A 26,799-nucleotide genomic window follows, 5' to 3' on the forward strand; every position below is an offset into this window, starting at 1 on the left:
CAAAATGTGCCAACAAGAGACCACCATTCCATCTGTGAGACAGCTGAGTAGATACATTATATGGAGGGAACGCAGTTCACAGGTTTCCATCTATTTCCACAAGAGGGAGCCGACGTACTTGGCCTCTTGGAGGAAACTGCAATGAAAGCAGCTGAAGTGAAGTCAATCGGACACTAGAGGGAGCTGCTTCCATGTTTCTCCTCTATGCTGGCTGACTCTTGTGTCCTCTCTGCCACCTGTTACATCTCTACCTGTTGCAGCACGGAGAGCAGCTCTATAGGACTGCTTGTGATTTCAGCATCTGGGCGGTTTGACCAGTGGAGTGCCAAACCCCCCCGGGGAGGCTCGAGTGTGGGCTTTATTGTGAAACTACTTTACACTCCAGTTTCCCTTTCTGCTGCTTAAACCAGTGGTTCTCAAAGTGGGGTCCAGGGACCCTCAGGTGTCTGTGAAGGGGTTCCAGGGGTCCCACAGCTAAAAGGGGATAATGATTATTTTCACTATAGTAACACAATGACAGAAAGTAAGACTCATGGGCTTCATATATTTTCTGTAATAAAACATCTAAAAGCTAAAATCTTATCAGATGGGGGACACTGGGACCAAACGGGGGTCCGTGGTCTAATTTGTGTCATTTTAGGGGTCACTTGATGGGAAACAGTTTGAGAACCACTGTCTTAAACAACACGAAGGGGCGCTAGTTGATCCATCAAGTGAGAAGCCAATGTCTTTTTGTTGCGTGTCTCTTCATCTCTTTAATGACTGTGTTCCACATGAGCAGAGTGAAAAACAACCACCGCTCTGCAGAGAACACGTACTGCTCCCACTACCAGTCTGCGGTACAATCAGCTGCTGCCTGTCTATAGGCTAAACTGCTGCAAGACCATAGTCTGTTTTTTCCCCCTGAACGAATCAGCCTATAGGCGGCCGAGGCTGTTGCCATGGCAGCCGTGAACCTATGATGATCACCAAAGGGATGGTCCAGTATTGTCCATCACCATGGCGATTGTCATGGGGCTTGTCTCGCCTCACGCCCAACTTCAACTGTCACGTCCTCAACTAAGAAATCAAATGGGCCGTATGGCAAAAAAGACAGTGGTTTCCTAGACGGTGGTTACAATGTGTGTCTCTCTCTCACCATTAGTGTGTGTGTGTGTGTGTGTGTGTGTGTGTGTGTGTGTGTGTGTGTGTGTGTGTGTGTGTGTGTGTGTGTGTGTGTGTGTGTGTGTGTGTGTGTGTGTGTGTGTTCTGCGAGAGCCTGCTTACCCTAAAGCCCCCCAGACAACCAGCTGCCTCTTATGCTTTTGACAAATATTTACTTCTTGCCTTCTCCCTGATGCTGCACACACACACATGCATGCACACGCACACACACACACACACACATACACACTTGCATGCACACACACACACACACACACACACACACACACAGAGTGGCTGATAAGCGCACCATCTGGCCTTTGTGTTGGCCGTTAAGGGCTCATCAAATAGACCCTGGCCTAGCTCGAGGGTTCCCTGAGCGGCATGTTATGGAGATGGGATAAACAGCACATCCATATCATCCACGGGGAACGTCGGAGGCGAGAGGAGTCGGGAGCTGTTCTACCTGTTCTTGTAACTTGAATGTTTCCCACCTCTGCCGCCTTCACTTCACTGGCTTTCTTTGAGGATGAGCATAATGCAGCGATCGATCCTGCAAAGCAACTGAGCCCACATGCCTCATTTCAGCATCAAGCCACAGAGCTCACGGCACTGTAGGTGTTTGAGGCTACTCGGAAAACAACAAAAACTCATATATTGCATATTGCTCAATTCGAAAATAATGTTGTTGCTTTACTGACTGTATTACTGACTCTTTTTTTTTAAGATGTTTTTATTGAACCAAGAATGGCAATTTTTCAATTTCCATACATAACAATACAAACAGAAAAAACAGACAAACAGACAAAGAAAATACAGAGGGTATCCCCCCTCCCGGTATGGTAGACATTTCGCTCTCTTTCAAATATAAAATAAAAGTAAAGTAAACTACAGGAGGTAATATTCAATCAAATCAAAACCAATAAACAAATTAGGTATGTGGAGTGGACATAATGAAGGTGATATTAGAACCTTATGAAGCCAGTACCAGTCAACTATCCCTGAGGATGTAATGAAAGGTAATGAGGCCAGAAAGGAGCCCCATACGTTTTTTATAAGTTGCCGGCTTCCTTCTCACACTGTACAGGATCTTCTCAGGAGTACTATATGATGTTAATTCATTCAACCAATGTCTCTGAGAGGGAGACAGTTCAGATTTACAATTTAGCAATATACACTTTTTGCCAGCTGTACCTGGACTGTATTACTGACTTGACGCAGGAAATTGTTAGGCTACTAAAGCACGCAGGACTCATTATGTTACTTTTCCACAACACTTTCAAAAGTCAGTTATCTCTCTGTTAATGATCAGGCAAAGCAAACAGCGTTGATCGCCAATGTTATTGTCATCTTTTTGGTCCATAAAATGCCATTTCTCATCCAAAGTTGCAGTTGGAGGAGGGATATCATTTGTAGATAATTAAAATTTGAAAGGGCGGTTGATAACAGACGTCGGAGACATATTTTATTACACCCGCCAATAAATTGTGGGATGTTAATATGTCAGCACTGGGGAAAGTAATAACATTACTGTATCACATAACCACCCGCAACGCGCTGCCTGTGTTCTCATCCGATTGTTTTTGAATATACTAGATCCTTGTTATGGAACTAGAGTCTGACATCTTGGCGCGTTGTGTGCGTCTCCTCTTTGTCTCCTTAATCTTCTGTTGTGTCTCGGTGAGTGTTTGCCTAAACGGACTAAGCCTGGCAGTGTTGCCGTTGGAAACCGAGGACGAGGATGTGAGTTCTGCTCGGCTGCTGCTGCTACTGCTGCTGCTGCTGCTGCTGCTGCTGCTGCTGCTGCTGCTGCTGCTGCTGCTGCTGCTGCTGCTGCTGCTGCGGCGCCTGTTGCTGCCGCTGTTTTGGACACAAAACACCTGACATATAAGCTAGAGGCAAACTACACAGCCTGGTCACCAGAATAAGTTGTCGCAATTGTACGTTTCTGCACACGGACATTTAGAAACATTCTGAACAAAAATATGTTGGATATCAGGTTGCTAGATACGTGGATGGAGGTCGTAAACATTTGCCTTCAACACCAGAGGGCCATGTTGAGGTCACAGCATTTCCAAAGTCTAAATATCAACCTTTTTTCTTATTTAAGCCTAATGCCTACCCCACACTACAGGATTTTCAAATCCTTGAAGATTATAAAAATCTTGAGAGCCCACACACTACAGGACAGAGAGAGCCGATTTTTTAACATTTCAATCTTGGGACACACACACAATCGCGTCTGTTCAAACGCAACCCCACACACTAGAAGATTATGCTGAAGATTCACCTTGGAAGCAGGGCTCGACGTTAACTTTTAAAATGCCTATTCAGTGTGCGCACCGGGTGTAGTAGTGTCATTTCGTTTTCTAAACAAATTTTATTTTTTGTTTTTGTAATGCATTTGCACTGAAAGGATTTGTTTAACTAATATTTGCGCGGACAGCCGCGTCCATTCGGGGTGTAGGCCTACTGTGCACGGCCAGGCGAAAACCGTCTGCACAGGTGTCTTGTGGAGGGGCGCGTCTGCTGATTTGACTCACTTTTCCGTGCGGACACTCGCCGATGCGGGAAGCTGAGACCTAAGCGCTTGTTGTAGGCTACATGCTTTGCAGTACCTATAGCATTAGTTTTCCGTCCCGTTCAAAGACGCACGGGTATTTCACCTCGATGACAATTTCCTCGTTCTTTGTTTCTGTGCGGGGCTGCGAGCGGACGCGGACCAGATTATTTTGCGAAAAACTGTAATGGAAACGCAGCTACTACTGGCTCTCTGCTCGAGATGCAATCGCCTGTCGGGTTGTAAATATCTAACATGTTAGATATGCCCGATTCACAATCGGGAAGAGGCAGTCTTCCCGATTGTGAATCTTTGAACCCCACACACTACAGGATCATTTGGGAAGATTATCTGCCCGACGCGCTTCAAATCGGGAGCACCCCCGAGAAAATCGGGAGGGGGGAATCTTGGCCATAATCTTGCAAATTATCCTGTAGTGTGGGGTAGGCATAACCCACAGCATAATCCTAACCGTAACCAAGTTGTTTTACTTGCCTAAACATAACCACAGTTGTTTTACTTGCGTTTGACCTTGGAAAGGCAGCCAGGTTTTCAAATTAACCACACATAAAATGGCAACGTTTTGGAGGCCGAGAATAGGCGCACGACAGGGCAGACATAGAGGAGAGAGAGAGAGAGAGAGAGCGGCAGATTGAGGGATCAGGGGCGAGAGAGGTGGGGACGAGGAGAGCGAGGAGATGACAATAGAGCTACAGAGCCAGATCCTCGGCTGAGATTGAGCATGCAGCGAAGAGAAAGTCTTTCTTCAGGAGAGCAGCTCTTTACATATGAAAAGACAGGAGCGAAGACGAGACGGGAGAGACAGAAAGGAGGAGGAGGAGAAGAAGGGGGGTTCAGAGGGACTGATATAAAGGGAGGAATGGAGATGGATTCTCCTGGGCAAAATGAGCTGGGGTGGAAGAGAACGAGAGCAGGACAAAGAGGGCGAGCGAGGGGAGTGGGAGGTTATTTTTGCCTGGCACTCATGGAGTTTGTGTGACCATGTTGGCTCAGGTCAACATACACACAGCCTATGGAGGCTAGGGACAGAAGGGACAGAAGAGTCACTGAGCGGCAACCTTCGGTCTCGCGGGCTGAAGTGCCAAAACGGCGGTTCCTCGAATGGTCACTTGAGGCTCGCTCCAAATGGGAGTCATTTCCGATTCACCCCCATGTTAAAATGCCCAGCTTTACAGCAGATATAAACATGTTTACAGCAGAGCCGTATAATAGAAGAGTTCCGACATCTCCATTCACTCCAATGGACCAGTTTTTTTCCAGGAAGTAGAATGTGGAACTCTTCAGTAGAAAAAGCAGCACTGTCGAGTTGCATCAAAATAGACAGTGTTGTACTTTGAAAGGGTTTTTCATCCTTTGAAATTAATCAAATTGTACATTATCGGCTTTATTTTAGCATGCAAAAGTAGCGTGAGACCCATTCCTGGCTGTTCATTGGCTAATGAGTCTTGCATTTTGGTCCTCCGCTGACGCCACTCTCTTACTAGAGGACACTAGTTTACAGTAACTGCCTGGTATACAGAAAAAACAAAAATGGGTTTTGGTCTCTATAGCTATAGCTCTGTAGCACTTTTAGAACTAAAAACAACTCCTCACCTCCAAATATCTGAAAGAGATACTCTCAGTACCTGTGCTTTTGTCTTTCTCTTCCTCTGTCTCTCTGTCTGTCTGTCTCTCTGTCTGTCTGTCTGTCTGTCTGTCTGTCTGTCTGTCTCTCTTTCTGTCTGTCTCTCTCTGTCCGACCCCTCCTTTCCCCTTCACACACACACACACACACACACACACACCGGCTCACATTAGGTCTCTGCGCTCTTATCATCTGTCATAAATGACTCGTGAAAAATCGATATTAAAGCTACAGTTGGCGCCTGCTCAGCTCTGTACTTCATATACGCACACACACACACACACACACACGCTCTGTGCTTTCATATATGCACACACACACACACACACATTCTGTGCTTTCATATACGCACGCACACACACACACTCTCTGTCTGCCTCTCTCTCTCTCTACGTCAGAGACACGGAACAAGGGCTTGTCTCGCTCTGGCAGAGCTAAAGTCAAAGCCAATTTGCTTTGAAAGGAACAATTCATCTCCATATGAGCAACCTGCAGATATAGGCCGGGCTTGTCCATCATCTCCATATGAGCAACCTGCAGATATGGCCTGGGCTTGTCCTTGCATGCAGATTATGGCCTGGGCTTGTCCTTGCCTGCATAGATGCAGGAATGGAACGGTCCGGCCCCCGGTCCCCATAGGTTTCTGACAATGCGGCCCCCTGAACAATTTAGTTGAATAGCCCTGCTGTACACTGTTGGCTAGCCACTAAGTGCCCTATGATTCATTCAGTGCTAATGGCCTGTGCTGATACATTGGGGCAATTTACGCCCGGTACATCAAATTGCACGACTGCAACATGGACATCTAAAATGAGACGTCTGCATCAGACCAATTAACACATTCACTGCCAGCCTTTTTTTTTTACTGTAGGTAGCTTTTGCCAGAGGTTTTTTTTGAGGATTCTGGCTCATTTTACAAGAGCCAAGGATAATTTTCTGCTTGGACTTTGTGAACAGAAAGTTCACAAAAGTACTAATAGAATGTGTGCTTTCTCTGTCTAAAAGAGTTAGTTTGTAGAGTTAGTAGTTATGTAGATATTAGCCGTTGAGTACAGCATGGTTTCAGCGTCTGAGACAAAAAGCTGAGATAATCGCAGTTTTGTGAAATTCAATCAAATAGTCACTTTAACCATTTATTTTTGGCATCAGTGAGACATCAGACATAAACAATATAGTTCTGAACAGTAATTTCCTCCATAGCAGCACCCGCACCCCCTCTCCTTACAACTCCTCCCTCCGTGGGCGTGTCTGGTGGATTTCAGCAGCGTTTGTCAGTCACAAGCCAGTCTCTCCTGCCTGTCTGAGCAGTGAGCAGCAGCCTCCCTCTCTGGCGGCCCCTCGTCGGCGAGCGTGGATGTGGCTTAATCCGTTCTTGGATTTTCGGGTTGAGAGCTTTTACGAAGCCTTGTGTGACTCTAGGCTTTATGCTGCGCGCTTCAAAGTGTGCTTTCCACCCAGTCCACCTTTGGAACCCCCCACCGCCGTGCGTCCGTGTGAAAGGTTTTCGCCTACAGTATGAGAATGAGGCTCGTTCGCTTCTGGGTCCTCGGTTGAGCTCAGCTGGAATGCGTGCGTTTCTGGCCAAACAACACTCAATAGTCTGAGCACCGTCGCCACTCAGTGGGTCGGCGGAATGGATTGCACACGCCCGGCGGCTCTAACAGTATAATAGAAGATGCAAAAGGGCCAGATCAACGATCCACCGTCAAAAAAAAAAAATCGATTCTGAAAACGTGTTAACACGTTGTTGGCAGTCAACAGCTGGATTCTGAAAACGTGTTTACACGTTGTTGGCAGTGAATGTGTTAAGATACTTAACGGATAGTGCCGTTCAAACTGTAAAAATATTCGTTCAAAATAGTTTTTTGTTACCATATTAGTAGCCTTTGCACAGTGTTAATCCACCATAGGTGCAGGATTGGAGACTTCTATGATAGTAGGCGCTTCATTGGATGTTGATTTTGACTGTGAATGTGAGTTGGTGTTAACCCCCTCCTCTTTTTTGTTAATTACAATTCTTAATTTCCTCCTTCGTGCACCCTCTATTTGTTATTCGTAGGGTGTGTGTGTGTGTGTGTGCGTGTGTCAGAGAGAGAGAGAGGAGAAGGGGGAGAGGGAGATTGAGGGTTAACCGGCTGTCAGCCCGCATCCCGGTCAGACGGGCAAACAGAGAAAGCAGGAAATTGATTTAGCACTGTGATGTAATGGCTGACATTTTGGCCCCCCGGAGGAAAGAAGAAAGCAAACAACGGGAGAGACACCCTGACTCATAATGCAGGAAAGATCTGAACGGGAGGGGGGGGGGGGGGGGGGGGTGGAGGGGGGGGGGGGGGAGATGTTGGAAGTGCGAGGTGTGTCTCTGCACATGTGTGCATCTGCATTGCCTGTCATGTCTGTCATATTGCATCTGTAAAAAGTCTAAAAAAGTCTGTAAAAAATGTTCTAGGGGTGCTTGGAGAATATTGGTCCATTTCTCCCGTTACACCTGTCTATTTCAACATGTATTTCCATCCAATCAACCCAATCTCCAGAAATGTTGGCATTTTATGTGTTCGCAAAGCAGGGATATGATTTAAACGCAAATAAAACAACTTTAAAAACGTTGGTTATGTTTAGGCAAGTAAAACAAATTGGTTAAGGTTAGGTATTATTTTATCATTTGGGTTAGGCTTACATAACAAAATTGTTATGCCTCCACCGGCGATAGCCAGGCCGGAGGCATTATGGATCCGGGTTGTCCGTCCGTACGTACGTACGGCTGTCCGTCCGTCCGTACGATGTTTGTTAACGCGATATCTGAGGAACGCCTGGACGGAATTTCATCAAATTTGCCTCAAACATCGACTTAGACTCAAGGATGATCTGATTAGATTTTGGTGGTCAAAGGTCAAAGGTCAAGGTCACTGTGACCTCTCGAACGCCATTTTCAAGCTTGTTAATGCGATATCTGAGGAACGCCTGGACGGAATTTCATCAAATTTGCCTCAAACATCGACTTAGACTCAAGGATGATCTGATTAGATTTTGGTGGTCAAAGGTCAAAGGTCAAGGTCACTTTGACCTCTCGAACGCCATTTTCAAGCTTGTTAACGCGATATCTGAGGAACGCCTGGACGGAATTTCATCAAATTTGCCTCAAACATCGACTTAGACTCAAGGATGATCTGATTAGATTTTGGTGGTCAAAGGTCAAAGGTCAAGGTCACTGTGACCTCTCGAACGCCATTTTCAAGCTTGTTAATGCGATATCTCAGGAATGCCTTGACAGAATTTAATCAAACTTGTCTCAAACATCGACTTGGAGTCAAGGATGAACTGATTAGATTTTGGTGGTCAAAGGTCAAAGGTCAAGGTGAGCTCTCCAACGCCATTTTCAAGCTTGTTAACGCGATATCTCAGGAATGCCTTGACGGAATTTAATCAAACTTGTCTCAAACATCGACTTGGACTCAAGGATGAACTGATTACATTTTGGTGGTCAAAGTTCAAGGTCACTGTGACCTCTCACACACCCAATTTCCAAGCTCTGTAACGCAACATCACAGGAGTGCCTTGACGGAATCTCTTCCAATTTGCCTCAAATGGCGATTTGGACTCCAGAATGAACTAATGGCGGAGGCATAAGTCCGCGTTGCGGTCGTTCTAGTTAAATATGTGACTTACAGTTGAAATGTAGACTTTGGAAACGCTGTGACCATGACCCGGGGATCGAACACGGCTCTCCGGTGTGAAAGTGTTTCCATCCACCCCGGCCACAACACCCTTACTGGCCACCGCGCTATTTCACCTATCTAGAAACATGATCACGCATTTTGATTCAGAAATGTCGATATTCTACGTATCCGTGGATTGCAAGAACCTACAATGGCCACATTTTATTCTGGTGACCAGGCTGCAATTTTCCAGGAGTGTATCTGTCCCGTTACACCTGTGTATTTCCACATGTATCAAATCCGTTTACGATCAGTAACGCAAAAAAACGGCCAAAGTGAGGCACACACATCTGAGAATAATGTCACCCAAGCCAATTCTACCAGCGCATCACGACCTAGAGGAAAACGATCATGTATCAAATAGCCTGGCGAGCGATAATTGCGTGATGACATTTGTGCTGCGGTGACATGCGTTTGCGTTTGATGGCTGATTAACAAAGAGCTGTCGCTGATTTGACACGGCAATCAGTGCTCACAAAGAAACAGATATCTCCAATTAAGCCACAGCTTCACTCTCGTCTCCTCCCTGACTCTCCCCCCCCCCCCCCCCCCCCCCTCTCTCTCTCTCTTTCTTGCTCCTTCACTGTTGTTTGCATGCGGCAAGCTCAGGGCTGGGACAGACGAAGCCTATGCGGAAGTGATCCAATCTGTAGTTCCTCGAGTGACCACTTGAGGCTGGCTCCATAAAGGGAGTCATTCCCCATTCACCCTCTGGTTAAAATGCCCGACTTTACAACAGGATTAAAACATGTTTACGACCTGGTTGAAAACACGGTTTTGGTCTCTAATTCGCTAATTTCACCTTTCATGACTTGAATTCATGAATTTTTATAGAATCACCCATTTGGAGTCAAATAGATGATAGAAAAGAAGTGGAATACAATAGCAGGTGGCTCTGTGGGAAACCCCTGGTCTCGTGCGTGCGAGCTGCGCAAGAACACTAAGATGGCGACGGCCATACTCCCATACCCGAGGCTTCAAAAAAGGCTTCAAAACGGGAGTCCAGGGTGACATCACAGTGACTCCGCCTATATTTTTTATATGCTTTATGTTCATTTGCTATTTCTCACTTGCTCAGTCCTCCCTCTCTCTTCTGCTCTCTCTCTTCTGCTCTCTCTCTCTTCTGCTCTCTCTCTTCTGCTCTCTCTCTCTTCTGCTCTCTCTCTTCTGCTCTCTCTCTTCTGCTCTCCCTCGCTCACTCGTTGCCCCTCCTGTTTACTTTATGTCCCTCATTTCCTCGGCGGTCTCTCCGGCACTCTGGCTCATCCCCTCTCCCTCACACTTTCTCTCTGTCTTGCTCTGGCCAGGATATGTTTTGATTAGATTTTCTCTTTGTCTTTATGTTCTGTAGTGATTTCCTGATTTTCAAGCACCCTGTTAGACAATTCCTCTTGCTGCAGAGATGAGAGGAGACACAAATATTTACCAATGGACTCAATGAGTTTAACTCCTCAGTTCAGTTCAGTTCAGTTCATATCGCATCTTTATTGACCCTCGAGGGGAAAATGGGTTTGCAGTAGAAAACACAAACACAGCATACATGAGGGCACGGGACATTACAACATCAAAAACAACCAAAGAAAAAGAATCCGAAAGTCAGACCATAATAAAGTAACGTGCTGCCATGCAGTGCAGTTAAAGTTTAAAGTGCAAATTAAGTGCATTTATTGCACATGGAACAAATGAAAACATGCCCAAGACTTGTCTGTCATACAGTATGTCTACTAAAGAGAGTTGCTGCATGCCAAGTATTTTGCTGGCTACTTTAACAATATTGGACAGAGGATTTTTGTTTGTTTGCACAGTAAGCTTCCCTTACCACAAAATTAAACAAAAGGTTAACAGCAATTTTCAATGTCGGCATTACGTACAAGTTTTCATAGAAACCAAAACAAAAGTCTCTGTCGTCGTTGAGGTGGAGGCTCCCTTCCCTATCTGCATCCCCATCTCCCACAATGGAAAAACTTGTGCCGTGCTTTTAATGTGCTGATGCATAGGGCTGCTCGATTATGGCAAAAATCATAATCACGATTATTTTCACTGATAATAAGATCACGATTATTTAACGCAATTACTCATTGACTTTGGCAACATCATGCATTTATTTAACTTGAAAAAAAAAAGTTTTAATACTGGATGTCTTTGAACTTTAAATATAATTTAAGGGCAAAACAAATAAATAAAAGTATTATTGTTTTTAGATAGGCTAACTCAAATAAATAATATATAAAAAATAATAATTGTTTTATCTCGATTATCTTGATTTCATAATTGTGGGAATCCAAAATTGTAATTGAGATTAAAATCCGATTAATTGAGCAGCCCGTAATATGTAACATATTGAGGCAAGGTTGGCTAACATACATACATACATAATGACGAGCGATTTTTCATCATGTTATTGTGCTTTAAAGTTCACCATGTTATTATTATACACATTGATTTGGTTCCATTTCCCAGAAGCCCATCTTTATAGAATACAATATTTGTCATGTTCCTTGTCACAAAAACACTGCCGCTCCCTCATAACCTACTGTACATACGATCAATATGGAAATAATTAAGAATGAATGTCAAGGTTTGAACCCATGATCGGAAGCTTTGTATCCTGTAGGCTGCCATAATTAAAGAGAAAGGCCTTTACCCCCCTGTGTGTGTGTGTGTGTGTGTGTGTGTGTGTGTGTGTGTGTGTGCGTGTGCGCGCGCGCCTGCTGTTGGTCTGTGTGAGCTTGTCCAGACAGCAATCGGTCCTGCTGATGGATGGTCCATCAGGCACCATTTTGGACGCTTGAGGGCCAAGAGAGCAAGTCCTAATAGCTCTGTGTGTGTGTGCGTGTGTGTGTGTGTGTGTGCGTGTGTGTGTGTGCGTGTGTGTGTGTGTGTTAGCCCTTGAGCACGACCTGTTCTCTTCGGTAGCCCCGTTCTGCTCTGAATCTCACAGGACCGCTTACCAGCCCTGCTCCCAGCACTTTGTCACACGCACGCGCGCACACACACACACACACACACACACACACACACACACACACACACACACACACATAGACACACCTCCCTCAGACACTTTTATCACTACTTCAGTTTATCGCCTTCATTTCCCACAGCTGGGGCCCAAGGGAAGTAAAGTGCTGCCCCCCTGCATTGTGTGTGCATGTGCGCGCACGTGTGTGTGTATGTGTATGTGTGAGTGTGTGTGTGTGCGTGTGTGTGTGGATGTTTAGTAGCGATCTCACTCAAGGCCATCAGCGCCCCAGGTGGACGCAGCCCTCTGCTCTCCATCACCCAAGTCATTGCACCTGACTGCCATTGAAAGAGTTGAGCAGCCCAGGGGAAACTTAAATACCACATAAGATCTTTTCTTTATTCTCACTGCAATGTCCACATGACAAATACTGTTCATATACGGCCCCGCCCTCTTCAGCTCTACATTGATTTGTGGATGTATTTTCACCACTTTTGGGCCATAATATATTTCACTCGAGCTTGGCGTTGTGTAAAATGTCCACTCCAGATATGTGTCAGAAAGAAATGGTAAGAAATTCAATTGGAAGAAAGGTAAGAAATTGAGATGAAGCCGACTTGCCACTGTAATGCGATTAGCAGACAACCCATTCGATTCAGCTTCTGCAATATTAATATGTCCCCAGGAAAAACCCTGTCGGAAAATGAGAAATGATGTGTTTCACGTTTCCAGCAGGAGCAACAGTTGCAAGTCAATCTTACTACTGTACTATAACAAGGCGAGGGGATCCGAACGGCACGGGGCTCACAATTGCTCAACATACGTGAAGCCCATGCCAGCTGAGCAGGCGACACGCTAGAAATTATTATATTTAATTATCAATTATTATATTACTGTTTCGAGTGTAATTAATAGAAGAAGAACTGGGTATGTTAGCACGAGCAGTGATAGCCACTATGGCTGACCAGGCAAAGGAAAGAGCGCCACCTGCAGAAACCGCCATCAACACAAAATATAAGCTCCGCCCACACGGTTTGATTGGCAGGTGCTATCTGGGAAGTGCAGTGCAAAAACACTACAGCTGCTCTTATGCAACGGAGGCTTTACCTGTAGCAGCAAAGATGTGAAGCCTTTTGAGACGCTAACTGTACAAAATAAATGTTTTGTCTTTTATCTGCAAAATCCCTGTTTGCTTATTTAGCAACACCCATATAATGAAAACTGATGATTTACCACTTGTTGCTTCGTTCAGTTTTGCCTGCTTTAGCTGTGTAAAGCATTTTGCTTTCAGTTTGACTAGAGCAATGTGGGTCAGCTTAGTACTGGCTTCAGTACAACAGCTGACATTCTGTCAGCTCTTACTCTAACGTCCACCTAATGCCTCTATTTTTAAGGTCAGGCCTGTGTGTGTGTGTGCACACGTGTGTGTTTGTGTGTGTGTGTGTGTGTGTGTGTGTGTGTGTGTGTGCACATCATCCATCAGTCTGTCACGCCCCAAACTTTCCTTCTCTCTCCCTCCTCTCCACCTCCTCAATCTGTCGCCTCTTGAAAAACACGTGGGGCTCTATCGTTGCAGCGGCGCAGTTTCTAGGCCGAACGCCAGCCGCAGCGCAAAGCAGTGGGCGTGGAAAGGCGCACTTGATATCTTGGTATCGGCGCTAAACTCAGCCTCAACCATTATAACCACGCCTTTTAAGCGTAAAATTATGCATTGTCCGCTCATTGGAGAATTGCAGGGAAGAGACACACGCTTGCCTTTTAAGCTCCAATTCCTGGACAAATCCGGTAAAACCAGACAAAGCCAAGGGCTCCGCCGCCCCCCCCTCCCTTCATCCGGTCTGTCTATCTCCATATATAGGCTATTATTCCATATTATTATGCTTCTCAAACCAATAACTGCAGTTAAAATACTGCAAGCATGTAAATACGCTACACTATAGCAAGACCAAAGTGAAAATAATTTCTAAATGCATCTGATAGAAAAAAATATTGCCTATGGCTGGATGTCATGAGATTAGATGGCCAGAATGATATCGTTTTATCTCTCCTCCCCCACTGCACGATGCAACATCCTCTGAATGACACCTATCACTTTTACTGGATCTGATAACTTAATTCTATTTAATTTACAGGATTTTATTATTGAGTAATAGTATTTTATTTGGCCTATATATGCGTCCCCCCCACCCCCTGCCCACAGGCTCTGACAAATATGTTCATTCTCAATAAAATCTTCAGTAATCAATCAGAGGGGCTTTAAAAGCCAGATTGGCAGCAGCTGGCGCAGTGTGATCAATATGGCAGACCAAAACCGATCCACTAAATTCACAGCTGAGGAGAAGATGGTGCTGGCGAATCAGGTGATATATCTGTCCACCATTCATTTTGAATAGCTACAAAACAACTCTTTACTTAAGTTGTTTATTCATCTATCCATTCAGGTTCAAATGTACCATCGCGCACTGTTTGGGGAGGAGAATTACCCCGCCGACGCCCCGCGCCCAGTCCTGGACCGCCTGAGTGAGCCGCCCCAGGTGGCCGTCTATGCGCTGCGCTTGTTCAGCACCTCGGACAGCTCCGCTGCCACAGACGGGGGAAACATTTGGAAATAATTATAACTTTCTATGCTTTGCACACAGAAAAAATAAATACAACAGACAATTCTGTAATGAATAGCTGTAATGAAGAGTGGGGTTTGAAGAAGCGCTACACAACAGTTGATCCAGTTTCTCTCTCTCTTTCTTTCTCTCTCCCTTTCTCTCACATTAAACGATATACATGCCTATAATGTCAATTATCTGAATGAAATAATAATACATATTAATTAGGAATATTAGTAATATTAGTAGCCTAGCTAATTTCGGGGGGGGGGGGGTAATAAAACGTAGAGCTATATTACACATAAATGGGGATTATTATGATAGCCTAAACTAAATTTATGAAACTGCATTACAGCTTCACCCAAAAAGCCTGAGAAGGGTTGCAATCTTATATTCTATTGTATTCTAAAGTATTTTTTTATATATATTGTATTCTCCATTCACTTTCCTGTCCCCGTTGCACAGAATCCTGCTTTAGGCCAGCTTTTCAAAAGCGCAAAGCGCTAAAAGTCGGCCAGGTCGGAAGATGGCTGGAAGATAGTAGTACGCCGGTATTTAGCGCCGCCACGCCCACTTCGGCGCATTCAGGGACTCCGCCACGCCCATTCGGCCTAAAGCGCATTTGGCAGCCTAAAGCCTATTGCTATTTTCCCGAAACAGGCGCAAGGCACGTTTTTTTGCGTTTAAGGCCCGTTTTAGCGCCGAAGGCCTGTGGGAGAATAGGGACCGTGGTGTCCTGTTTGGCTGACTCAGCAGAGCCCCTGGCTCTGTGGGCTACATGTAAACCCCCCCCCACACACACACACACACACACACACACACACACACACACACACACACACACACACACACACACACACACACACACACACACACACACACACACACACACACACAAACACACACACATTTCTCTCTCATTCTGTAAGGGAGAGAGAAGTGGATTGGAATAGGTGAGGGAATGAGACAGACAGATGCATTAGAGGGAAACAGGCTTGATTTGTGTTAATGGCAGAGAGAGGCAGATGGACACCGAGCAGCAGCAATCAAACGCATCATGTGGCGGTGATGCTAACGAGAGGCCATGGCGGCGAGGCAGCGATGCTAACGAGAGGCCATGGCGCAGAGGCCCACGCGTCTCCGGGGGGCTCGGCCCTGCGTGCCCTCACACTCTGCCAGAGTGTTAGCGCCGTTCAGAGAGATGAGACACAGAAGAGACGAGAGACAGAGACACACAGCAGGCTGACGACGTGAGCAAACAGGAATGGATACTGTTAATTATGGGGAGAGAGAAGAAGAGAGACACTAGCGCAGAGAGAGAGAGAGACTCACTGGTAGTCATGAATCTCAGTGCCAGCCTAGCATGCTGAGGTTCCATATTCTACATACTCCATATTCCATTTTGTAAAAGACTATATAAATGCTTTAAAAATAATACTATAAAAATGTTTTAGAAATCCCACTGTCACTGAATGCAACACTGCATTCAGTGAAACAGGAATTGCTTGTATTGCAAGTGTTGTTCTCTTTTTCAGGGATTAGGAGATGGGCTAATGTTGTTTACTTTATTATGTTTATTTTATTAAGCACATATTTAAAAGCCAGTAAGACAATTATACATAATATAAACGTAATCAAATAAAACATGCAGGGGAAAGCCAAAAACCCTTGAGGGGCTTGACATGTTCCATGAGTTTGAGTGAGTTTTGTGTTCTTTCAGCTCGGCTTCACGCCACGGCGTGCGAGCTTGATGTAGGATGACCAGCAGGGCTACCAGTGCCGTTAATAATGCAGGAATGATGCATGCTGGGAGACTTGGGCAGCGGAAGAGAGGATGGGGCTTTCCATCATGAATATACAACTCATCAGTATTCATGAATCATCATTATTTGACTTTATCATACAGAGTGTATTTTCATTTTAATGCATTTGGAAAATGGTCATTTTGACACATTGTTTCCACCGATAATAATTTGATCTAGAATATATGGTTTCATAAATCACTCATGCATTTATACATGAACACTACTGGAATGTGTGCTGCTTCTTGTAATGTTAGGGTTTACATTACCAGCGATGAGTGGATATTAGGCCATGTGACTAACCATGCGTTCACCCCAAGGCAAACTAAAAAGCTTCACTCGCGAATTATTCCCCAAAGCTGAAAAATTTAAACTCGAGCGAATGGGCGGTGAGGCGAAAATCGCATCATCCGTGCCATGAGATTTCACGTCATTCACCTCACTCGCCCTGCCGGGGGCGAAACTGCATCTACTCCTCCGTTTGCATTGACTTTGTATGTAATCAGGTCGCACGTGAATTGGCAAAAATTGCCTTGTGTGAATGTCCAGTAAAGTGTCCTTACGAATACTGTAACATGCTGTATTTTAAACACACACATACACACATACTTTATGGACCCGTGCTAACACATTCACATGCACACGCACACACCACAGGTCACATTGTGACATGATCACTTCAGTAATTGTATTGTAGTGATGTGGGGCGACAGGATCATTGTGCTTTAGATTGGTCTTGCACGTAAGACACTGTGTGTGTGTGTGTGTGTGTGTGTGTGTGTGCGCGCGTGCGTGCATGTGTGAGCATGTGTGTGAGCGCGTGTGCACGTCCGCACCTTGTGGCTCTCAAAAGTGCTGTGATTGTCCGCCTGACTTGAGAGAAATGCTGCCTCATTAAGCAGACTGACTCCTAGAAAGAGGCAGGCGATGAGAGAGAAGTCAGCTGTATTTGGTGGACGGCTAGTAGAGTGGAGAAAGGTGTATGATTACCTGGGAGAAATATGATGACCCCAGTGCAAATGGATACTGTTGTCGATACCTGTGTGACAAAATGTATTTTCTAATCGGAGAGGTTCTAAAAGAAATCCAATACCCCATGATTAATTGATGGTACAGACAGCGCATACGTTATGTTCTGTATGGTGCAGACTTCAGGAGGCTAGTACAGAAAACTCCATATACATGTCCGAATGGAAATGAGTCCAGTCGCTGGCTTGTATCAGCATGCTGTTGCTAACGCATTTCAATTTGAAGGTAATTATAGGCTGGAGAACAGCAGGATGTCGGCTTGTAAACGTGTTGAAAGCACCTCAAGCCGTGACCTGTCCTCAGGGCAAACGGTGGGACAACGTGACATTTCATTGTTATTTCCCATCTTGGCCTATCTTTGATTTGCATGACAACATGACATTTCAGAGTTAATCTCCTACACGTACAGTACAGAACAGTACAGTACAGTACGCTGCAGGGGGCCACATGGGATTTCATGCACCAATGTTTACCTTGATGCTTTGGCAATATCTACTTTCACGCCAATGGAGCATGTTGATTTGCATATATATATATACTGTATATATATATATATATATATATAATTGAAGGGAGGCAGAGGGAGAGAGTGGGGGCAGAGGGAGAGAGAGGGGGCAAGGGAGTGTGTGTGTGTGTGTGTGTGTGTGTGTGTGTGTGTGTGTGTGTGTGTGTGTGTGTGTGTGTGTGTGTGTGTGTGTGTGTGCGTGCGTGCGTGTGCGTGCGTGCGTGTGTGCGTGCGTGCATGCGCTGTATGTATGTAAGGGTTAATGTACGACGAGGTGTACATTATCACTTTTTAAGGGACGACGCGAGAGGCGTGAACCGTCCGAGGCGAAGCCGAGGATGGTTGCCTCCGCGAAGTCCCTTAAAAAGTGATAATGTACACCTCGAAGTGCATTAACCCGCTTATACCATGGTCACTTGCCAACAAAACAATAAGACCAGTCATTTATATTTCCATGTGTAATAAATAAAGCAATCTAAATGGCTAAATGTCTGTTATTCATACTGTAAATCAGTCTTCCACGAAATAAAATAGTCCCTCCCACTATTCCACCACCCTCCGTTTTAAAGCCGACTCAAACGTTAACTTTATCACAGGAATGCGGGTTTAACGATGTTTTGCGTTCTACATTAAATGAAGACATTACCGTTTGGCAGCTTGCTTTATTTTGTATGATAGATACGTATTGGCCAAGTATATTAACATTTAAGAGCGATCGAGTTTCAGGAAGTAACACAGAGCAGCGGGGGCTGTATGTGGTGACATGCAGAGAGAACTCTCTCTCTCTCTCTCTCTCTCTCTCTCTCTCTCTCTCTCTCTCTCTCTCTCTCTCTCTCTCTCTCTCTCTCAATCTCCTTTGTCACCGAGAAGAGCCTGGTGACGCGAGGTTAGAAATGTCCGAAACGAAAATCAAAATTGTAAATAAGAGTTATTTTTGATAAACTGAGCACACAGGGGTGATTTAAATACTTACTTTGACCGAGTCAATTTTTTTCTCAACGTCCAAAATTGTCATATTAACCCTTAACGGGGGTATAGAGCTCAAACTGCTCTCCTGATAACACTGATGAAACTATGGCGCATTGATATGAACGGTGAACAGACCATTTAGCTAGGTGTCCATTATCACTGTACAATATCACTTTTTAATGGACACCTTGCAGCCAATCAGAATCGAGTATTCACACAGACCATGGTATAAGTGTGTGTAAGGTATGTGTGTCTGCGTATCTGTTAGGGGTGGGGGGGTTGTTACTCAGCAGCAGTTGTGAAGGTCATTTTCTCCAACAGGCTTGCTGCTGGGTGTGTTTGAATAGGTCAGGCATTTTGTGTGTGTGTGTGTGTGTGTGTGAGCAACTGAACAGCCTTGTGTAATTCAAGGACTATCGTAGTGTGTGTGCGTGTGCGTGTGTGTGTGCGTGTGTGTGTGTGTGTGTGTGTGTGCCCCGTGTGTGCGTGCGTGTGTGTTTAGCATAATGGACGGTACAGTTTTCAGGTGATCTGCAGGATGGGATATATACTTTATTGATTCTTACAGGAAATGACTTTGTTGCGGCAGCTACATTCACAGTCAAGACAGCAACAAGAGACATCTAAACATAACACATGTGTAATCTGTATGCTGTACTTTAACTAAGCAAATCATAACAAATGCTGAGCAGGTACTAAAATACCAAGATTGTACTAATAACACGCACGCTCGATTTCTAGGCTGGAGACTCTGGAGGCAATTTCAATAGCTCACGTGCTTCCCACGCTCGATTTCTAGGAGACTGGAGATGATGCGCCATGGGTGTGCCATGTTGTGGGATTTATGACATCACTGATGATGTCACTGATAATACCATTTTGTGTCACAAATCACTGATGATGTCATGATGTCATGATTTGCTAACATCACCTGCCTTAGGCAATTTTAATGACTAACTAATAATAACTATAACATCATTAATGACTATGAATGATTCTAGGCAAATACAGAGCAATGTGCAAAATGTGACTTGTATTATCTAAAAATATAAGAGCTCAAAATATAAGGGCATTGAGAACATTCTATCCTCTGCCACCAGCTGAATCTAAAAATGTACATGTATAAATATAAAAACATCTAAAATGTATACATGCATACAATATTATACCACAGTAATTAGAAAATATATCTATAAATATAAGCTGTGTGTGTGTGTGTGTGTGTGTGTGTGTGTGTGTGTGTGTGTGTGTGTGCGCGCGCGCGTGCGTGCGTGCATGCATGTGTGTTTGTGCGTGTCCCATAATAGATTGAGCTGCAAAGGGGGGTGGCGTTGGTAGACTGGCATCTGTTTGTTTAGGAGACACTTGAGAAGCTGTGAAGCGACAGGAGAGGCAGACAGCACCAGTCCATGTGTGTGTTTGGGGGGTGGGGCGAGAGTTTCTTATACCAACCAACCAACCAGGGTTACTCCAAGATTGATTTTGGGTATGAAAGGGTAGCCCATCTTCACGGCCCGTCTCAGACCAGGGTCAGACAAGTGTTCATGTCAGTGTGAGTGGCACCACACTGGTTGCTATTTGTTCTGCTCATAGCCTCTGCTGATTGTTCATCTCTCCCTGGTCGAACCCGCCTGCTTTTGTTGTCCTGAGCAGGGCCCGACCAGTGTTGACTGACTTGGTGTGAATTGACAAAAGAGGGGTTGAACACGGGTCAAGTGACCCTGGTCCGACCCCGGGCATCGGTCTGAAAGTGGTATCAGTTCTAACTTTGTGTACCTCCACCCATTAGTATGTTTGAGTTCACCATATCTGCTCTGCGTTTTGTGCACCTGTGTTTATCCAAGTTTGGCACCTTCGCATCGCACGCGTGCCCCGCGCGCGTGCGCGCGTGCGTGCGAGAGAGAGAGAGAGAGAGAAAGCGAGAGAGAATGTGTTTGTGTGTCTCAGACTGGATGGTGTCTCATTAACTCCCCTTGATGACGCACATCAGGACCCCATGGCCGAGTGAGTCTGCATGAATGTTCACTTCGCGTGTTGTTGCCATCATCCCTAGGGGACTTTTGATCGTCCAATTTGGTTGTTTGTCTTTCAAGTTTGCCACGCGCACACACGCAAACACACACACACACACACACACACACACACACACACACACACACACACACACACACACACACCTCGTCTCACGCAGGAGTTGGTGGGGGAGAATCCTCAGGTGGTTTTTGAGCGAGAGACAGAGCAATAAGCACAGATTGCATCAATCAAATCAGAAAGGACACTTTTAAGAAGCTAATTCCAGCGAGGGCAGTCGGCAAAAAAAAATCAGCGCGGACCTTTCGCATGGCTGCCTCGAGGCGTCCTTCAGGCGCACGCTCGGGCGGCTGGCCCTGTTGTCATGGCGTTGATGCAACACAGGAAGAGCAACGCAGGCGCAGGGAGAGGTGGGACCATCCCTTTCATTGTTGTCTTTGTAGCGGCGGCTGTTTCCCCGGCATTATCTTATTCCCTGGGCGCTGTCAGACAATTACCGAGGCGTCTCGCCTACTAAAGATGTCTTTGTCTCTTGTCTTGAATGATGGAGTTCTCTAATGATCGTGTGCAGGAGGAGTCCAGAGACACTGCATTACACATATCAAACAGCACTTCCTGCCTTACGTCGTCGCTGCCCCGTCTCAAACGAGGTGCGCCATATGTGCCGTGTGATTCATTGTGTGTGTTTCTGCTCCGTCAGCCCTTTTATATTTATATTGCCCATGTAGCTTTACGTCTGTGTCCTCCTCATCTCTCTATAGAGAGCCAAAGTGAACGTCACTTCCTGCTTCAACACTGTACCAGAGATTTGTATCCGCCATTTATTTTCCTATCCACCTTATTTTTGAATGCCCCACTGTAAAAAATAATTGTGCGTACAAGGTCCGGTTTAACGTGACTCATTGTTGCAGCTTGCCATTTCCTAATGTACTCTACTTGATTTGAAAAGATGGCCACCTACACTCAGTCTCTTGTACCCTGGCTGAATTGAACATAACTTGGTCAATAAGTATGTAACATACAAAATAAAACAACCCGTAATATCTTAATTTTATGTAGAATGCAGAGGACATGTAACTGTTTACTTGCATTCCAGGAATATTGTGCTCTTAAGATGACGTTAGTGGCTCGAGTCTGTTTCGTCCTGAAACCCACATAGGTTGCGCCAGGCGTAACCTATGTGCGATTCGAAATAACGCATCCGAGATAGAAAATGTTATGAATATAGCCACGTTATAAACAACAAACTAACGCTGGTGATCCGTATGGAAACAGTGTTACTCGAAACACTGTTTCCATGGGTAATATTAGCCACAGCAGGCGATTACCCATGAATGCACTGCGCTCTTAAAGGGATATTTATCGACAAGATTTTTGCCAAGCTGGACCTGATTAGTGATTTGCTCCGTTCGCCCAGACGGGTGTCAAGCTGTCAGCAACAAGGCTGGGAGGATCACACCGGAAGAAGCACCCATCAGCAGATCAGGCAAAAATGGCCGCCAAAAATAAGGTGGATAGACATTTTGTAAAATGCTTATAAAAATTGTTTTACTTTGTCAAACCAAACGGTTCAGCTATATTTAGAATCAGGAGAGACCATAGAACATTTCACTCGGACCAACACTTTTTAAACTTTTCTTTAAACCCAATTTTTTTTACATTTTGGTCCCAGTGAAATGTTATGCGGTTTCTCCTGTTTCTAAATATATCTGAACCGTTTGATTTGAACAAGTGAAACTATGTTTATAAGCATTTTACAAAATGTCTATGGGAAAATAAATGACGGATGAAAATCTCTGGTACAGTGCTGAAGCAGGAAGTGACATTCCACTTTGGCTCTCTATAGAGCCGCACTTCATCATGTGAAAACCTCATCATTCAAATGTGGTTTATATAGACTTTGAGTTTCCCTGGAAACATATTCAAATATTGACTGCCGAGGGGGCTCAGTTACTGAAAGCTAGGGCTGTAAATTGTGTTTAATGCCACCGGTGACTGATGAGACTTATCGCAGCTTTATGTGCCATGCTGCAGCCCGCGCGGAGGTTACAGTACCCTGGTGCTGCGAGCGCTTCCGTAACAGGTGCCCTGAGCCCACGCCGCCACGACAGGAAGTGCAATTAGTGTGCTGGCTGGAGCAAAATGGGAGTGAAAGTACCTAAATCAAATCTGTGGAAGCTTATCTAAATGTCCTCTGCTTTACTGAATGAAACAGCCAGTGAGTCAGACTAATGAGCAAAAGAAAGGAAGAAGAAAAATGGTGTAGATCACATGGGGTGTAATTGGATGGATAGATGGATGAATGGATGGGCTTGGACCAAGGATTCAAATGAAGATATTGTTGACAAACAAAAAGAAAATTAATGCCATTAGTCAGTCAATTAGCCATTCATTACCAGCTGGTATTCTCCCCCGCCGTGTGTGTGTGTGTGTGTGTGTGTATGTGTGTGTGTGTGTGTGTGTGTGTGTGTGTGTGTGTGTGTGTGTGTGTCCTGGTGACACCTATTGTACTGGGAACTACCACAGAAGCGGTTTTGAGTACTTTGCCAAGTGTTTATATGTTTGTCTGTCTGTCTGTCTGTCTGTCAGTCTGTCTGTCTGTCTGTCTGTCTGTCTGTCTGTCTGTCTGTGGACAGATTTTGTGATAGCGTCAGAACCGAGCAAGATGCAGCCACGGAACTTTACAGGTGTCTAGTTCAGATCACAATGACGGCTGAGTTTGAAAATGGCTGTGGTCCGAGCAAGGAGGCCGGAAGTAGCCCCCCCCCCCCCACACACACACACACTTTACGCCCCTGTCCCCCATTCCTTCCTTCCCATTGCAAGATGTCTCTAGTTCATTCATTCGTTCATTCATTTGTTTATTAATGTATTCATTCAGTGGTCAGTCAGTTAGTCCTCTACACACAGAGGGAAGAGGAACAGGTGGCCGGAGAAGGAAACAGATCACTTTAGAATGTATTCTGGGAAGATGGCTGACTTAGCTCTGTTTACTGAGCTATGGAACAAATGGAGAGAATATCAGCTCTGGCTAGCGGCGGTGGCGAGGAATAGCGCTGTACAGACAGTGAATGTATGATAGCAAAAGGAACAGGAAACACTGTCGAAGCGTGACACATGACGCATTAGTGAGAGGAAAAGAAACCGAGTTAGAGGGAGAAATGAGCAGCAGGGCTACGTGAGTGTTTGCATATACAAAATGTGTTATCTGTTTCCGTGTGTGTTCATGTGTGTCTGTGTGCACGAAAAGAGCGAGTGCACAAAATTAGTGAGTGTATTAGCAGTTGTTTTTATTTGTATTTTTGTATTTGTATTATTTCATCCCCCCTCAATTTCATTGTGTCATTTTGTATTTACATTTCAATTCCAATGTCCTTGGCAACAGCACAGTGGCCGATACGCCGATAAGCCTGCTTCAGTTGAGATTTCGCTTGTGCGTGTGCGTGTGCGTGTGCGTGTGCGTGTGCGTGTGCGTGTGCGTGTGTGTGTGTGTGTGTGTGGGGATATGGGTGAGTGTGCATTTGCCTAGAAATTAAATCATAGAATCGTGCATATATGGAACAAGGTCAGGCAGATTAGGATGGCATTTTTAACAAGGTAGAAACAAGGGCAGAGAGAGGAAGGGAGGAGAGAGAGAGAGAGAGAGAGAGAGAGAGAGTCATACAGTAGAGGAGGAAGGGGGGGAGAAAGGGGCGGTCCCTGCACTAAACCCTGCCTATCAGATGGAGGAAGGCGGGGCACGGGAGCCAGGAAGGAGGGAGCAGAGCAGCCAGAGCCAGAGGGAGAAGAGGGAGCGCATGTGAGAGAAGGATAGAGAGGTGGAGAGGTAGATGTAGGTACAGACAGATGCAGTGCCCCAGTGTGTGTGTGTGTCTGTCCGGCCGCCTGTAGCAGAGCTGCTCGTCGTCTGGGTGGGGAGGACCATGTCACCTCGTGGAGCCACAGCACACGTGTCCCTTGCAGGAGCAGGGAATGCAGATAGAAGTTCACCTTGAGCTGGAGTCGCTGCAGCCCTCCTCACCTTCTGGACTGGCCAGTGCCACTCTGGACCTTGGGACTACAACAAGCCCATAGTGATTCTACAACCTAGAGAACAACAGAGTTCTAACTGGAGATCAGAAGCTATCAAACCTTCAAAACACAACCTACAACTTTTGGATTACTGGTCCAGACCTGTAGCAGAACCTTTGACTATAGATAGCCTCTCTATGCTACCTATCTAGCGCCAGAATTCAAACAGGTACTTGGCTTGGCAGTAACTTGCCGGGCGGATCCAAGACTCTCATTATCCAGAACCGAGCCTCTGGCATCCGCAGCTGGGACTCCCCCCCCCCCCCCCCCCCACAAAGCTATACAACCAAACAGGTTCTGTAAACAAGGAGCCCTGGACTTAGTCTAACCTTGGACCGCTTGTCACCCGACCCCCTCCTGGCACCAGCAGAAGCGCTCGGCATGTCTCAGGCCGGAGGACGGGTCCACAGCAAAAAGGCCGGCATCCGGGCCGCGGTGATCCTGATCGGACTCCTGCACAAGTCTCGCAGAGCCAAGGAGCGCGAGAGGGAGAGGGAGAGGGAGAGGGAGGAGAGCGAACGGTGGGTGAAGTTTTTGACCGTGTTGTCGTCCGCTGCTGAGGCGGGCGCATTACATGTGCCTGCTGCTCCAGACAGACACAAGCACACAGTCTGCAGCACCGCAGTGCCGGGCCGGGGTGTGTGAACAGAACTTTATTGGCTTGTGTTGTCTGTGTTCTGCCTGAGGCAAGGGGCACTTTACTGCGTGTGCTTTATGCTTCAATGAGTGAGTGTCCACAGCAGACGGCGTTTTTATTATTATAGGTCCTTTTTTATTTATGATGGTGTCCTTGTGAGAGTGTGTGTGTGTGTGTGTGTGTGTGTGTGTGTGTGTGTGTGTGTGTGTGAGAGTGGGAGTGTGTGTGTGAGTGGGAGTGTGTGGGAGTGGGAGTGTGTGTGTGAGTGGGAGTGTGTGGGAGTGGGAGTGTGAGTGTGAGTGTGTGAGTGTGTGTGTGAGTGGGAGTGTGTGGGAGTGGGAGTGGGAGTGTGTGTGTGTTGTTGACAGCGGTGTAAGGTGTCTGTGGAGTGATTTTGAAGAGCATAAGAGACAGGGAGAGAGAGAGAACGGAAAAGAGAGAGAGGCCATCATGAGAAAATGATAGAAGAAAGAGAGAGAGAGAGAGAGAAGTGCTACAAGAGAGACAGGTGTCAAGCACGCAGAGAAAGAGGTCGAGGGAAAGAAATGACTTTATTCTGCTGGCTTTTCCACTGAGCTCCATCTATTCAATTCCTCCTGTACATCCAGTCCTAGACAGTCTGTACAAACAACAAGCACTGAAGTAAACCACAAATGACTGTCTTGCATCTAGAGGTATCTACTGTAAGACAAATAATAATGTCTTCAGTTTTTCTGACAGCAGCATCATTCCGGTATTCTTCAAGGTGTGAGCCGTGGCCAGGTTGCAGTTATGATTGATCCATAACACTGAATGGATGCCTGCGGTAATGCAGGGGGAAACTGTTGCATGCAGCTTGAGCACATGGGCCCGTCTGTCTCCGTGCTGTACGAGCACAGATTGGGAGAACTCATAGTGACTGAGGGTTCATAGTAGGCGAGCTCTGAACTACAGTAGTCTCAACGCCAGACACCATGAGAGTTCTTTATGCTGAGACACTACGTTACTGCATGCTGCAGAAAGATCTCTCTCTGGGTCTGGGACACTTCTCGCTCCAAACTGATGTCGGAATACCGGCCAGTGATTGGTAGCCCCGGAATCCTGGGGCCACCAATCAGTAACGACTTCAGCGATGAGGCGCTGAAGTGAACCT

At 45.7% G+C, this 26,799-nt stretch overlaps 1 protein-coding gene across 3 annotated transcripts in view; it reads left to right on the top strand.

Moving 5' to 3' along the window:
• rap1gap2a (RAP1 GTPase activating protein 2a) overlaps positions 1-26,799 on the top strand; it is a gene marked incomplete at its 5' end in the record, with an annotated part of 118,599 nt that overhangs the window by 15,032 nt on the left and 76,768 nt on the right. For 2 of the 3 annotated variants that reach the window (XM_083637547.1, XM_083637551.1), the window contains one exon: positions 25,412-25,551. The exons of the other annotated variant lie outside the window; for it this stretch is intronic. In XM_083637547.1, the coding sequence (XP_083493673.1) occupies positions 25,412-25,551 (140 nt within the window). Of the gene's footprint in view, positions 1-25,411; positions 25,552-26,799 lie in introns of those variants that run through there. 3 annotated transcript variants of the gene reach the window in all.

The sequence above is a fragment of the Poromitra crassiceps genome, assembly GCF_964638095.1.
Source record: "Poromitra crassiceps genome assembly, chromosome: 5".
Classification (NCBI taxonomy): domain Eukaryota; kingdom Metazoa; phylum Chordata; class Actinopteri; order Beryciformes; family Melamphaidae; genus Poromitra; species Poromitra crassiceps.